At 41.1% G+C, this 16,231-nt stretch overlaps 2 protein-coding genes across 2 annotated transcripts in view; both read left to right on the top strand.

Annotated features, from left to right (window-relative positions):
* Nucleotides 1-3,319, top strand: part of ZBTB1 (zinc finger and BTB domain containing 1) — a 31,128-nt gene extending 27,809 nt beyond the window's left edge. Inside the window, exon 3 of the mRNA XM_081086079.1 lies at nucleotides 1,509-3,319. Coding sequence (XP_080942205.1) covers nucleotides 1,509-1,545 — 37 coding nt within the window. The 3' untranslated portion in view covers nucleotides 1,546-3,319. The remainder of the gene's footprint in view (nucleotides 1-1,508) is intronic.
* Nucleotides 3,320-9,157: 5,838 nt separating this feature from the next.
* HSPA2 (heat shock protein family A (Hsp70) member 2) lies at nucleotides 9,158-11,629 on the top strand. Its single transcript, XM_081105086.1, has one exon. The coding sequence runs from the start codon at nucleotides 9,266-9,268 to the stop codon at nucleotides 11,171-11,173; it is 1,908 nt and encodes a 635-aa protein (XP_080961212.1). The 5' UTR covers nucleotides 9,158-9,265; the 3' UTR covers nucleotides 11,174-11,629.
* The last annotated feature ends 4,602 nt before the right edge of the window (nucleotides 11,630-16,231 follow it).

Here is a 16,231-nt window from a genome sequence, read left to right as displayed (position 1 = left end):
AATGGGTAATGTCTATATAATTTAGGTTACTCCTTTTCATGGTCTGTCAAACTCAAGGACATATTTACTGGGTAACATGGGAAGAGTCTCACTAAAACCAGATGAAATCTAGCTACTTATAAAACTATATGCTAGCAAGAGGCAAAATGCAAGGATTTAGAACTTGTATTGGTAAAAATTAAATGACTGTAGCAGCTTGTAAATTCATGCTAATTTTAAACCAATGTAATACCACCTACATATTTATATGTACTTGCTTACTTGATTTTAGCTTTAAGAACTTTAAGTCCTATTTAAGTTGTTCCCTTATATTCAGGAAAACCAAATCATTGAGATTCATTAGTGACAATTGTTCATCCTTTCTATCAAAATCCACCACAGATCACTAGGGGGCAGGAAACCATTATGATTTCTCATTATCTTACTCATTTGTTAATAGGAAAAGATGGTTGTGAAGATTATAACTCAGTGCTTGGCTCTGAATTGAATGCATCAATGTATAATTGGCATTATAATAAGTCAGAAATCACAGGAAATCAAAGGATGACCTCCCCCCCCCCCCAAAAAAAAAAGGACATGGTTTCATTTCAGAGTCAGGAATATTAACTTTATGTGAGAAAATTTCTATATCCTCACCTATTCAGAAAGGAATAGTTAGGTAGACAGCCTATGAAGCCCCCAGTTAAACTTTAAAAAGTTACTATGTTTTTATTCTATTTAAAGCAATTGCTTATACCAATGGGAATTAGCAGAATTCATTTTTAGATGAAATAATTCTAAGCATATAAATTATGAAAGTCATCTTTTCTTTCAAATGCTTATATGTTCCCTGATGTGGGGGTGGGGGGTAGAAGTATTTTAAGAAACAATTTCTTTGTTAAAAAATTAAGGCAAAGTGTTGTTGCAAAAAATATAATTTTACCCACAATCACTGGGGCAGGTTAGGGAAGCTGTGAATTTAGGAATCTGAAGGAAAAATCTGTGTGTGTGTACTTTATTTTCATTTACAGAGGGTATTCAGTATTTAATATTTGGAGAAAACCATGTTAAACTTGATGTTTCACTTTTAAATTTGTTAGGTCTATGTTTCAAACAGATTTGCCAGTAATAAGTTAAAGTACACTGTAAAATTATTTGAAGGAAAACACTTACTGTTTCCTTCCTCCCTACTTTCATCTACCTGGCTGACATCCTATCTTTATGTCACATATTTATGTGCTTTACCCATTCTAGCTTAGATAATGCAAGGGGTGAAAAAGTGTCCCTATAGTTGGGAGAATTATTTGAGTGATAAGAACGCCTTATATTTGAAGGGTATAATGAGTTACACTGGGGAAGAAATTAAATAAATTCAAGTTCTAGGAACTATGCTTTTGTTTCCATTCTTTGTTCTATTAATAGTGTGCTGGTCTGATGCCAAAAGCCATAAAATTCTGACCTAAGACATGTATCTTGCAGTCAACTTGTAATATTATCTTTCTTGAGTTTTGTCTTTTTCTGTGTGGCAGTGGTGAAATAGGGCCTTCTAAACCTCTGGAGAAGTGAGATCTGAATTTGGAGAGGACCTGGGGAAGAATCAATCTTCAACAGATAATCTTTAAATCCAGACCCAGGAATATCAGATCTGAAGTGACACCATCTTTTCTGTCTTCCTGACAAACCTCATCAGCCCCAAATGTTCCAGTTACAAGCATCCAAGAAAACTCAGAAAAGACCACTTTGAAATCACTTTGTTGTGACAAAATTGAATCACGGTGACTCTCTTAGTATCTGTGGAAAATCTGCTAAATAAAGAAAAGTAGAATATTCCTAAGACTTCAATGGGTAAAGTTACACTAAAATGAAACTATATGCTGATTATCTTCAAGGGTCCCTTCTAAAAGGCTTGCTAGGCTACTGTAAATATCTGTCTATAGTAATAAAAGCATTATATGCTAATTAGACCAGGCAGCCAACAACCTTCCAGATGACCTTGACCTTCCGGATGAAGCTGGGGCTGTGAGGGCTGAGGCAGCCACCACGGCCACTAGGGCCGAGCCCCTTGCACGAATTTCATGCATTGGGCCTCTAGTAATCACATAACTGTGTAGACATATAATTCTAAACTTAATCTGAATCAGAGTTTACATATTATTAAATGCTTTTAGACAGTTAAAAATACATAAAAATATGTAGAATGTAAATAAAAATGTGGGTACAGAGAAAAAAACGCAAGAACAATACTTTAACGAAAAGATAATATCATTATTACTGTAATGTAACATTTACCCTTTTTTTACTGTATATATGATACAAACTTGATTATTAATATTAATGAAGCTTCCTTTTAAGTCTGTTAACTTGAAGGAAAAAACAGAAGTGGTATTATTTCTTCAATAGTGGTAGATTTTCACAATTCACAGACAACCAAAAAGAGTGTATCTTAAGGCATTATTTTCTTTTGAACTTAGCAATATACCTTAATAGGACAGAATGAGTTTCTGTTAAACACTTGTTTTTAGTATTAATGTTTCTCAGTTTTCAAATTTCAAGATAAAATTCAACTAAGTATCGAATAAAATAATGATTAACATTTTAAAAGTCCTTTCATGGGGAAATGAAATGTTTGGTGAAATTTTAACCTGGCTACAAATACTTTTCAAAAAATACATTTCTAGCCATATTATTTTCTTATTGTGAGTATACTTGTAGTTTTACTTTTGGTTAACTGTGTACCCAATTCATTATTATTATTGTTATTATTTTATTGTACAATATTAAGATGTCATATATTTTCAGAAATGTTTATTATGTTTTCATACCTATTCAAATATTTTAATAAGGAGTTGCACAAAGAGATCTAACTTAGAGTATTCATAATAGTATATGCAGAGGTTAAGTAATTTAAACTCTCTAGCTATAAGATAGATAACTTGAATATTCATTCTAATAATTAGATTAAAAAATCAGAAAAAGTTAATTACAATGTGTGGGTCCAGCAGCAAGAAGGGAGAAGAGAAAGCCACTAAAGATTTCAAAATCATATGAATTCAATTGCTTTAAAATAAAACAAATAAGTTTAGAAAACTGTTAGTTTTTGAAAAAACAAAACTAGAGTTAATCTCTTTTGGGAGCATGAGAAAGCCTACAGAACAACAGACTTATAACAAGTAGGAAACAGAAAAGATAAAAAATATTATCAATAATTAAAGGTTCCAGATCAATATAGTAGAGATTCAATAATTTTTAATTGACTGGTAGAATTAGATTCACAAAATAAATATGCTTAAATTTTGACTACTAAAATATGAATATAAGGAATAAAAAGTGATTTAAATGCATTCTACAATTTGATTATTTTCTGTATATTACTACAAAATGGAGTTTATTGGGTTACATGGAGAATTTTTGTTACATTTCTAATCCATTGCTTTTACCTAATAAAATTCCCTCCTCTATGTTCAGAAGTTAAACTGTTTGTATATTACTTTTATTTATACTGTACTTTTCAACCTGACTTTTAAAAAATTATTTGTCTGTAATGTTATCAATTCCTTCCATTCTGTAATACCAAAATAATAAACTATCTGACGTAGCTAATTATAGTAGTCCTGAGAAGCTTCAGAAGTACACAAAGAGAATTACTAAAATGATTACTGCCAAATCCTGTTTTTTTTTAATACACAATGACTGCAAAAGTACTAATTCATAGCAAACACAGGTGGCAACACATTAATTAGGTTTCTTTATAATACAAAAATAAACATTTATAAGAATCCACTGACATAGTATTTAGCTCTTTCAAAGGGTTGGTTAATTCGTTTTTCAGAATAACAAACAATTTATTTATAGAAATAACTTCCTAACCAGTATAATTCATTTTGTTTCTTTTCACTTAAAGAGCTTATTAATTTTGTTTCAAGTGATCAGCAATGAGTACTCTCTTCATTTCAGATCAGTTCTCAAAGACGATTGTCATCGTTTCAGTTAATTTTAATTTCACTTAATTTAGTAAGTGTCACCAATAATGGCATATTGAGTCTGACTTCTTTCAGATTATTTCAGACTACTCCACAAGAGTCTATTCTCCAAGTTAGCCCTCTACAAAACTGAAGTAGGTATTTATAATCTGCTGTGGTCACAGATTTCTCTCCTGGAAAAACCTTTTTTCTAGGTTTGGTTCTGATAGCCGGCAGTGCCAGGCATGGTAGTGTCCTACCCCAGGCTACCGTGTATCCATAATTTAATTGTAACTTTTAAAGACCGTTTTCCAAGACTCAAAGAAGCAAACAGTGAAATTTTTCCTATATGACAGGTGATTGGATAAATATATTGGGACAGGATACTTCCAAGAATTACAAAATGACAGTATGTACAGAGGTCTTAAATATAATAATTAGTTTGACACCAGTTTGCTCATAGGTTTTCAACTTATAGGCTGCTACTTACTCCACCTTCTCTTCAGGTCAACATTACCTCCTCAAATCAATCCACAAACTTTATGAAGGTTGAACCTGGGTAGGTAGGGACTGAGAGGGTGCCAGAAAAATCCATAAAATTTTCCCCCTAGTAATTTGGGAAAAAATTTATTCTTAGTCTCCCTAGAGCAAGCCTGACTATCCATGTACAAAGTTTTAGTCCTTATTTTATTCATCTTTGTGTCTCTAGTACAAGTATTTTCAGATGTGACTTTGTTTCATCTTTTGATATTTGCAGTTTGAGTACAGAAATATAAGAGGTAGGCAGATAACCTTCCTCTTATACAGGAAAAATATTCAGTTTTTTTGGTCACTTTTAATAAACATTGAACTAGTGAATCACTACTGTGTTCCAGGTACTTTTCTGGCTGTTAAGGATTAATTAAAGAGGGTTTGATATATACTAAAACTCTTGGTTTTTCCACACTGTGCTGAACCTCAGCCTTTGGATTTTAAAAATACTTTGAAACACATAATATTTATAATCTGCCAAACAGATTTCATTTGGTGAAAATCAGTAGTAATTTCTATGTAAGTAGTAGGATTAGTAAACTTTGTCTTGAGTGAATGTTAATAGTCAAGTTTCAAAAATGAATTGTAAAAACATAAGGGTATTTAGAAAAATTACTGATCCTACCATCTAGAGAGAACCAATTTTGATGCATTTTTCATATACATAAGATTATCCTACATATGGGATAAGAAGTTACAAAAGTCTTGTATCTTATTTTCCACTTAATTATGTCAAAAACATTTTTCTGTGTCATTAAAATTCTTGTAAACAATTTTTATGGCTACATAATAATTCATCATATAGATATACTATAATTGATGTAATAATTTTCTTATTGTCAGATATTTAAGCCATTTCCTTTTTAATGTTGTTATCATAAATAATACTACCTGAATGTTCTATTATTTCTGGATGAATCCCACATGGTAATGCTAAATAAAGGATATGATCGCATTTAAAGTAAAGAAAAAATATTATCACATTGCCTTCCAGAAAGACTGTACTAATTTACATTCCCACTAGTAGAGTTTACCTGTTTTGCTCCACTGTGCTGGCTGTGATGAATATTATTTGATCATAAATTTGCTAAGTTGATAATTTTAATAGACTACATTTTTAATGAATTCTGAGCCACAATCATCAAAAAGAACAAGATTTTAAAAAATCAATACCAATATAGAACAACGTAAAAATTCCAAGGATGCTCAGTGTATGGTAATGTTCTAGGACTAAAAAAAGTTTATCCTATATAATAAAAGCCTAGGTGCTGTCACACCCTCGCACGACTTTGTCACAAGATGGCCACATGCACAGAGGCAGGTCCCGGCAGCTGATCCACACGGTGAGGCCTGGGGGTCCCGCAGCTCTATGCAGGGCATAGGCAGCCTGTCCGGGCATCTCCACCACCTCTTGTGGAGGAGGACGGTCCCAGCGGAGGAGGCGGGTCGTGGCAGGGGAAGGCAGTTGGGGGCAATCAGGCCAGCAGGGGAGGGCAGTTGAGGGTAATCAGGCTGGCAGGGGAGCAGTTAGGGGCAATCAGGCAGGCAGGTAGGCGAGCAGTTAGGAGCCTGGGGTCCCAGATTGTGAGACCTGTGAGATCAGGCCTAAACAGGCAGGCAGACATCCCCCAAGGGGGCCCAGATTGGAGAGGGTGCAGGCCGGTAGAGGGACACCGCCCCCCCACCCCAGTGCACAAATTTTGTGCACCTGGCCTCTAGTTTCATATAAGATCAAATGCAAATACTGCGTCTTTTTAGGGAAAGCTCAGGATGCCATCTAAAGTGTGAAACATGTTTACTAGGTAAAAAGAGCAGAAAAAAGATATATTGCTAATGAAAATACAGATAAATTGCTACTGTGGTTTTACAAAGCCATGTTATAGATGAATGTGGTCGTTTAGATTGCAAGAGTTGTTTGTAATAACTGTACATAGAGATAGTACATAGTTACTAAGAACCTCTCCCTCCTGAAGTTTTAATTTTAATGTTTGTGTATACCAATTGGCATGTTTGCTTTTTGCAATCTTGCCTTGCCTGGGGTAAATGTGTGAGAGATCTGAAGAGTTTGTTTTTCTTACAGTTCTGCTTTCAGTTGTAGCTGAGAGTCTGTTTCTAAATCACATCATATTAGTTCTACAAAGATTTGGATGGTTCTCCAGCCCTCTAATCCCCCCTTTTTAAATAACTACATAAAAGACAATAATTTGCAAGAATAAAATCAAGAGATATGTACTCACAATTTAAGGCAGCTTCAGTAGAAAACTTTTGGTTTTATCTTTGTCTTCCTAATATTTTCTTTAAAAGATTTCCTAGTTCATATTTTTCTTTAATTTTTTTTCCATGGAAAAGGAGATGGGAATTGTAGTTAAAACCATACTATTTAACTAATGAGGTGAACAAATTAGTAGGAAACGTGTTTTTAAATGTTGGAGGTTACATATACAACTAGGTAAGAGAAAGGTAAATGTTCATTGATAGGCTTTGCAGCGGTTCTCAACCTTCCTAATGCTGCCACCCTTTAATACAGTTCCTCATGTTGTAGTGACCCCAATTTCATTGTTACAAATTGAACATAATTAAAGCATAGTGATTAATCACAAAACCAATATGTAATTATATATGTATTTTCCGATGGTCTTAGGCAGCCCCTGTGAAAGGGTCCTTCGGCCCGAAAGGGGTCGGGACCCACAGGTTGAGAACCGCTGCTTTATAGGGTTCTAGCAACATTACTTCTAGGCCACAGATTACTTATGTTTCCCAGACAAAAACTTTGCTCCAGCACTGTCTTACACAACTTGGATATGGGCTATCCGTTCCTACCCTCTTTCAAAGGATGTTCCCCACCTCCCATAGCCCCAGGGGGTGGAAATCCTGGCAGATGAAGTTCCTGAACCCATCCTGTCCACCCGAAGACGCTCTTTCTTGCTTGCATCCCCGCTCCTGTAGGACCACCAGTCTGTATAAGATTTGTAGTTGCCCCAGGACACGATGCTTTCCTCGTACCCCAGCTACTACAACCCATGCAAACAATGCCTTTCCTCCCCGCTCTGCTGGCAAACTCCCGCGCCTGGCTCGGCATGTCACCTCTCCCAGGAAGCCCTCGCCGACACTTTCCCGTCTGCATGTGCCCCTCCTTTGTGTTGCCATAGCACTGCTCTCCAATTACGTTTATCTCTTTACTAGACTCTCAACCTCACAAAGACAGTCTCATTTGTCTTCTTACTCTCACACGGCACCCCTTAAAGCTTGTTGAAGAAATGCCTACAGCTTCCTCCCGCCATGCGAAGTGTTAGCCCAGCGATGTTGTTGCTGTTTCCTTCAGGAGCCCATTTATCGGAGTCAGCTTCTACCCCGGCACCGGGTGCCAGGCAGGACTTCCAACCCTAGTCTCAGGCTCCTCTTAGGAAACGAATTGTTCTTTTCACCTACCTTCTCTGAGGGTTTATGCCTCTAATGTAACGTGAGCTAAAGAAAGTCTCACTCGGGCGAGCTGTCACAAACACGACTCGGGTCACAAACACGAGCGCGTGCGCGGCGGCTGGGGATGAGAGGATCGGGCGGGGGGGGGGGGGCTGGGCGTGAGGCTGGGTTATTTTAGGGAGCAAACGTGAGGGTCTGATTATAGATTGATCCCATGATTAACTCAAAGTGGCTGATAAAGCCCTTGAAATCCAAAATAAAACAAGCAGTGGAGAGAAGCAGTGGGAGACGAAATCAGGAAGCTTAAAGGGGCAGGGCCAGCGGGAAAAATGGAAAGCGAGGTAGAGAAAGTTCAAACGCTGCGGAGGCGAGTTGCAGCCACTCCCCAGTTCCTATTGCGCGCGGCGCGGGAGTGGGGGCGTGGGGAGGAAGGTCGGCCTTTTCGGGCTCTCTCTCGGGCTCCCGCCCGGGCTCCTGCTGTCCTCGCCCGCCAGGCAGTTTACACCGAGCGCTCACACCTACTGAGACGCTGCGAAGTACGCCAAGTGCCCAGTAAAATGTTGGGCGGCCGGCAGCCCGATCCCAGCACACCAGGGTTATTTCCTTTTCGCCTCCGACTTAGGGGGAGTCGCCTTCACGCCGAGGCCACGTCAACATTAAAAAAGCAGGTTCTGGCCCTCTTTCCTCGGTGCAGCCCACCCAATGAACTGCCCTGTCCCCGAGTGCTCGGGTAGTCGGTTCACTTGGTGCTGAACTGCACTTCGGGCCCAGAAACTGGGCGAACAGCCCCGGCGACTCCCCTCTCCCGGTCCCCTTCCGCGCCCCGCTCCCACCACGCCCCAGCCGTTCCTTCCCCGCCCCACTTGGAAGCCCGCGCTGCCCATTGGCCGCGTGCCCTGCCAATCTAAAGGACGTTGACGAATCCCGCCTTAGGGAAGGCAAAGATCTAGAAAACGCGCACACACCTGGGGGCGCGGGGGGCGTGTGCGAGCCTAACGCCCCCAAGCTGCCGGGCAGCGCGAGAGCAGCCGCGGACCCGGCCGCTAGGAGACAAGGGCGGGGCCTCATTTGCATAACGGCCGCCCCTCGGCGCCTGGCGCGGGCCGCGGTCCCGCCCCTCACTCACTGGAAAGCTGTTGGGCCCCGGGCGGGTCACTCCGACCAAGGCAAGCCTCGGCGGGCGGTCCTGGGAGCCGATTGGCTCTGGGATTCCCCACAGGGCGGCAGGGCGGCGGCTATAAGAGCCGGGACCCGAGCGGCGCGGAGCGGGAGGCGCTGCTGCTCGGCCAGGGTCAGGTGCACGGCGACCGTTAGTTGACGCCGCGGGTTTTCTCTCCCTGGTGTTCTCGCCTCACGCCGCTCGCCTCTCAGTCAGGATGTCTGCCCGCGGCCCGGCTATCGGCATCGACCTGGGGACCACCTACTCGTGCGTGGGGGTCTTCCAACACGGCAAGGTGGAGATCATCGCCAACGACCAGGGCAACCGCACCACCCCCAGCTACGTGGCCTTCACCGACACCGAGCGCCTCATTGGCGACGCCGCCAAGAACCAGGTGGCCATGAACCCCACCAACACCATTTTCGACGCCAAGAGGCTGATCGGACGTAAGTTCGAGGACGCCACGGTGCAGTCGGACATGAAACACTGGCCGTTCCGGGTGGTGAGCGAGGGAGGGAAGCCCAAAGTGCAGGTGGAGTACAAGGGCGAGATCAAGACTTTCTTCCCGGAGGAGATCTCCTCCATGGTCCTCACCAAGATGAAGGAGATCGCCGAAGCGTACCTGGGCGGCAAGGTGCAGAGCGCGGTCATCACCGTGCCGGCCTATTTCAACGACTCGCAGCGCCAGGCCACCAAGGACGCGGGCACCATCACGGGCCTCAACGTGCTCCGCATCATCAACGAGCCCACGGCGGCGGCCATCGCCTACGGCCTGGACAAGAAGGGCTGCGCGGGCGGCGAGAAGAACGTGCTCATCTTCGACCTGGGCGGCGGCACCTTTGACGTGTCCATCCTGACCATCGAGGACGGCATCTTCGAGGTGAAGTCCACGGCCGGCGACACCCACCTGGGCGGCGAGGACTTCGACAACCGCATGGTGAGCCACCTGGCGGAGGAGTTTAAGCGCAAGCACAAGAAGGACATCGGGCCCAACAAGCGCGCGGTGCGGCGGCTGCGCACGGCCTGCGAGCGCGCCAAGCGCACCCTGAGCTCGTCCACGCAGGCCAGCATCGAGATCGACTCGCTGTACGAGGGCGTGGACTTCTACACGTCCATCACCCGCGCCCGCTTCGAGGAGCTCAACGCCGACCTCTTCCGCGGGACCCTGGAGCCGGTGGAGAAGGCGCTGCGCGACGCCAAGCTGGACAAGGGCCAGATCCAGGAGATTGTGCTGGTTGGCGGCTCCACCCGCATCCCCAAGATCCAGAAGCTGCTGCAGGATTTCTTCAACGGCAAGGAGCTGAACAAGAGCATCAACCCCGACGAGGCGGTGGCCTACGGAGCCGCGGTGCAGGCGGCCATCCTCATCGGAGACAAGTCTGAGAACGTGCAGGACCTGCTGCTGCTCGACGTGACCCCGCTGTCGCTGGGCATCGAGACGGCCGGCGGCGTCATGACCCCCCTCATCAAGAGGAACACCACGATCCCCACCAAGCAGACGCAGACCTTCACCACCTACTCAGACAACCAGAGCAGCGTGCTGGTGCAGGTGTACGAGGGCGAACGGGCCATGACCAAGGACAATAACCTGCTGGGCAAGTTCGACCTGACCGGGATCCCCCCGGCGCCCCGCGGGGTCCCCCAGATCGAGGTCACCTTCGACATCGACGCCAACGGCATCCTCAACGTCACCGCCGCCGACAAGAGCACGGGTAAGGAAAACAAAATCACCATCACCAACGACAAGGGTCGCCTGAGCAAGGACGACATCGACCGGATGGTGCAGGAGGCGGAGCGGTACAAATCGGAAGATGAGGCCAATCGCGACCGTGTCGCCGCCAAAAACGCCGTGGAGTCCTATGCCTACAACATCAAGCAGACGGTGGAAGACGAGAAACTGAGGGGCAAGATCAGCGAGCAGGACAAAAACAAGATCCTCGACAAGTGTCAGGAGGTGATCAACTGGCTCGACCGAAACCAGATGGCAGAGAAAGATGAGTATGAACACAAGCAGAAAGAGCTGGAGAGAGTGTGCAACCCCATCATCAGCAAACTTTACCAAGGCGGCCCTGGCGGCGGCGGGTCCGGAGCCTCCGGGGGACCCACCATCGAAGAAGTGGACTAAGCTTGCACTGCAGTCAGCGTAAACCTCTTTTCCTTTCTCTAATTGGTTTCCTTGGTTTTTGTTTCTTGTTTTAAATGTCCTGTGCCAAGTATGAGATCTATTTTTGGAAGTCTTTAGCCCAGTGTATGCATATGAAAGGAAAGGAGCAACAACTTAGTTTAATTATAAAAAAGTTAGTTCTAAAGTTTGATTATTTGAGGTTTCTCTTTAATGCATTTTGCTGTTTGCTGACTTGAGCATTTTTGGTTAGCTTAGTTTGAGATGGGAAACCTGAAGTTTGCACACATGTTCTGTGGAAGCTTGGTAACAATAAAATACATAGAAGCTTGAATTGTTTATTTTTATGTACTACAAGAGGAAAGTCAACATTGCAGTAAAGTCAAGAACAGACATTATTTTTGCACACAATTGCATACATACAAATTCAAAGTAAAGCTGAAATTGATCTGAAAATTACTGTCTTGGAGTTTTCAATTTTCTCTTGGTACTCTTTTACTCAAGTTGGTCTTTAATATGAGATGAAATATATCTAACTCAATCTTGTCTAATTCACAAATGAGTTTCCTGCTTTAATTACCAACAACTTAAGGGGAGATGATCTGGGTAAACTCCTTTCCCCCTCTTTTAATACAGAAACCAAACTGGGGTCTTCCACTGTACCCAGACTCCTAAAGCTTGGCTTAAGTGTTCAAGTGAAAATCCACCTGAGTATTCCATTAAAATACAAGCTATATTCTGGGGTTAAGTGTGATGATTCTTTAAACTGAAAAAAGCTGGGGCAGGAGTTCTGATAATTAGTATGGAACAAGTTGCTTTTCTGTGTTTTAATTGTCTAGTGAAACAGCTCAACCTCTGAGCTTAAGGCAAATTCCAAAAGGATATGTTTTGAGCAGGTATAATTTCTAGGGGGATAGGAGGAGATATGTATTTTTTCCTGCTTTAAGAATCATAATGCTTTCTCAATATCTGCCTTAAATCACTAGAATAGATGTTTTTAAGGCAAACTGCAAGATAGTCTTGTATTTTGTTAATATACAACTTGTCCATTTTCCTATATATCTTATCTGATTTGAGGTTGTTACAGATAGGAAAATTGCAACCCTTTGGGATCTACTATCCTGGGCCTTAAAATTCACAACCTTGGGGAGAAGGGGGTTCATGTTTATTTTTCATTGAAATTACACTTCTGCTTTGTTCTGATTTATTCTCTTCAAGGGGAACTTGGGAGAAATTCTGTAAAGCTGATTGGAAAATGCATAGTTAACCTAATGTTTTCACCACACATAGACATTTTGATATCTCTTTCCAAGTGATGTAGATTTGCTTCATGTTGTTCATAACAGTGAATTATAGAAGCTATATTTTTAATATAGTAGTGGACCCTTCTTTTTCATGCAGAGAGATTAATTTTTGAATATAAAAACTAGGGAGCAATTAGCCTAAAAATATTGGGCTTTGATAATGACCCTCACACAAGAGCTGACTCCTATGTACATCTGCATTTCCTCCCGCCACCCCCCGCCCCTCCTCCTCCAAAGCAAGTCTCATTTGGGTGGGGGGAAGGTAAAAAAGCAATTGTGAAATTGCTTCAAATTAAACTTAAAAAAATTACACTGAAAAGCTGAAGATAATTTGGGGTTTTTCAATGCTGGTGTCAAGCTGGTGGAAAGTTTTTAGCAAGGAGGCAGTAAGGGTATTTCAATGACTAGAGATAATATCACATAAATATTTGACAAACTACCTTGTTACTAGGAGAACAGGTCATTAATAGCCTTAGAGTGACTTTTAGCATTAATTTTTTACCAAGGTAATACCCATGCTGTTAAACTTCTAGTAGTTCTTGATTTGTTATAATTGTTTATCCCTTGCTCTAACGTCAAAATATAATGGAGTCTTTCTGTGAGTGCAATTTGGTATTAGTATGACTCATTTTAGACCTCACTTTAGAAGACATTAGTTTCTAAAGTATCAGAAAAATGACTAGTAGTCTCTTTGATCCGGTGGCCTGACCTCTGGTAACTGCCTATAGCACTAATTTCAATCTATGCAGATACTTAATATTTTATTATTTTGAAAACTAATTTTGAAAAGTAATTTGTAAAGCTCCTAGCCTTCTTGAGTGTTTTTTAAAAATTTAATCCTGTCTTCTCAAATGTATCTAGCTCTCAGTATTATTAAGATAAAGCCTCCAAAGCAGCCATTTAGTGTTTCCAGGGTCAGTTGAAACTAGTAACCCAGTAACTCCTGGGAACTCTTTAGCAAATGTTAGATCAGCCATAGTCAAATGACAATGGAAAAAGCACTTGATTTTAGGATAAGGCTAAATTACAGTTTAAGAATTAATTAAGCATCACTTGAACTTTAAAGTAGTGTATTATGGTAGAGACTAGTGGTCATGACTAAAGCAAATGCAATACATATAGAATACTAAGGGATTAAAAAATACATTTCTCAGCCCTAGCCAGTTTGGCTCAGTGGATAGAGTGTTGGCCTATGGACTGAAGAGTCCCAGGTTCCACTAGGGTCAAAGGCACATGCCTGGGTTGCAGGCTCATCCCCAGTGGGGGGCATGCAGGAGGCAGCTCTCATCATTGATGTTTCTACCTCTCTCTCCCTTCCTCTCTGAAATCAATAAAAATATATTTTAAAAAATACATTTCTCAGAATAGGCACTTAAATTCTTATCAGAATGTCTAACATAGTTGTCCCTGTTTTGAGGCAACAAAACTAGACACCTGTTCAGACTTAATAGGTTGTTTACAATATTTGAGATGTGTGAAATTTCAAAACAAGCTCACTCTTAAATTTCTATAGTAGTAGTAATTTGATATGTATAGTGGAAATTCACTAAAAATTGTACATTAGGAGATAGTAATACTATATATTTAAACTTAACATGCATAATAGGATATTTGATGAATCATATAATCAAGGGAGACTTAATGAGAATTTCTTTATATATAATCTTAAATGAGAATATAACCTTGCTATCTAGATAAAAAGATTTCTTTTTATGAAGCTTAAATAGTAGGCCCATAATAAGGCCTTCACCTACTTTAAATTGAATGCCGTTTATAAAAATTGTGTTGTGAGGCATCTTCTTGCTTGAACACTGCAATTGAAGTTTTAAAGAATCTCAAACCCATACATTAGACAATTGCTAAAGGAATATATATATGAAGGAACAACAAGGATATTCACTTGCTTCTGTAAATTAATAAATAGGTATGTGAAAACTATTTTTGAAAGGCTATCCTTAAGCATTAAAATTAGATACAGAATTTCATTCCTTGAAGAAAAAGTATGAGTCTTTGGAAAAAGAGCCCAGTGTATATTTTGATATAGCTCTTGGAATGGGTATATGCATTTCTGAAACTTAATAGGGTGATATTTAATGGAGAAATGTCTTTTAGAACAAATCAAGAAGCCATAGGCTCTTTCTTCCACCACTTTTTTTTTTTAAATCCCAGGGTTTTTTTGTTTTGTTTTTTTTTAATATTTTAATATATTGTATTGATTTTTTACAGAGAGGAAGGGGGAGGGATAGAGAGTTAGAAACATCAATGAGAGAGAAACATCGATCAGCTGCCTCCTGCACACTCCCTACTGGGGATGTGCCTGCAACCAAGGTACATGCCCTTGACTGGAATCGAACCTGGGACCCCTGAGTCCGCAGGCCGAGGCTCTATCCACTGAGCCAAACCGGTTTGGGCTCTTCCAGCACTTTCCAAAGTAATTAGGTTGTTTATGAATTCAAGATTGGGGAAATAAGCAACTAACAATGGAGTTGCTAATTAAAATACTGTCATTGTCATGTCCTTACATGTTAATTTTTAAAGGTAGATTTATAACACTATAAACCTGTCCATTATTACTTTTTTCATAGTATAAACATGCATTGTAATTCATTTAATGTCTTGCGCCTAAAATCTGAGACCAGCAACTTAGTTCTGTTATGTTCTCTTAGTTTTATGACTTTGAGAAGTTCTTTTAATTAGGAAAAAAACCTACGCATACATACAAAACAAAACCTTTCCCTCACAGGACACTTGGAATTATTAATATTTAGATAGTACCTTTATCCCTACCTATAATATCATGAATTTTTTTTCCTAAAGAGAAAATTATATTTCCATTTTAGGTTGTGAATTTCTAATGGCATTAAAAAACCTATTTGGCCGAAACCGGTTTGGCTCAGTGGATAGAGCGTCGGCCTGCGGACTGAAAGGTCCCAGGTTCGATTCCGGTCAGGGGCATGTACCTGGGTTGCGGGCACATCCCCAGTGGGGGATGTGCAGGAGGCGGCTGATCCATGTTTCTCTCTCATCGATGTTTCTGACTCTCTGTCTCTCTCCTTTCCTCTCTGTAAAAAATCAATAAAATATATTTAAAAAAAAAAAAACCTATTTGGTGAAAAATCTAACCTAAGAAATGAGTGGGTCACTTTTTAAATGATTTAGCAATGAAGACAATATTTTCTTCCCTCTTTTGTGAGGGTTTGTTAATACAGAAGTATAAGGTGGTCCTTCAGAGTTCTAGAAGGTTTCCTTTAAATACTATGTCCCTCAGCACATGTGAAATAACTTGTATCTTTCATGTAGGTCATTGTTTTGGGTTCTCTTATTTTTACCTTAGTTTTGTATATTAGCATGAAGTTCAACTATGGTTAAGTGTCCAATATCTTTGTTTTTCTTCCCTTATTGGGATAAACTGGAGGTTGACAGAAGTTTGGGCTGTCTTCCCGAAAATGGTTGTGAATAGATTCCAGGTTTTTCTTCCTCTCCTCCTCCCCTCCCCCAGAGTTGTATGGCAGCTTGGTGAGAAACTCTTGGCCACTGGGATAGTCTACTCCTTTTCAAATGAGTCATCCTGCAGTAAGCCAGCCTGGAGGCCACAGCCTCAAAGCAGCTCTGCCCGTGTCTAGCGAGGTGGGTTTTTCTATATCCCGAGCCAACCAGGACAGCTATCAGCAGTGGACGCAAGTGAATGGAACATAAATCTAAGTGACCACGATTTTATGTTACTGTAACCAGTGGTTCTCTTACCAAGTAGTGAGGA

The sequence above is a fragment of the Myotis nattereri genome (assembly GCF_964212035.1).
Source record: "Myotis nattereri genome assembly, chromosome: 1".
NCBI lineage: Eukaryota > Metazoa > Chordata > Mammalia > Chiroptera > Vespertilionidae > Myotis > Myotis nattereri.
This window is presented reverse-complemented; position numbering and strand designations above follow the sequence as displayed.

Coding starts and splice junctions, on each gene's coding strand:
- HSPA2 (XM_081105086.1), top strand. CDS start 9,266: ATGTCTGCCCGCGGCCCGGCTATCGGCATCGACCTGGGGACCACCTAC.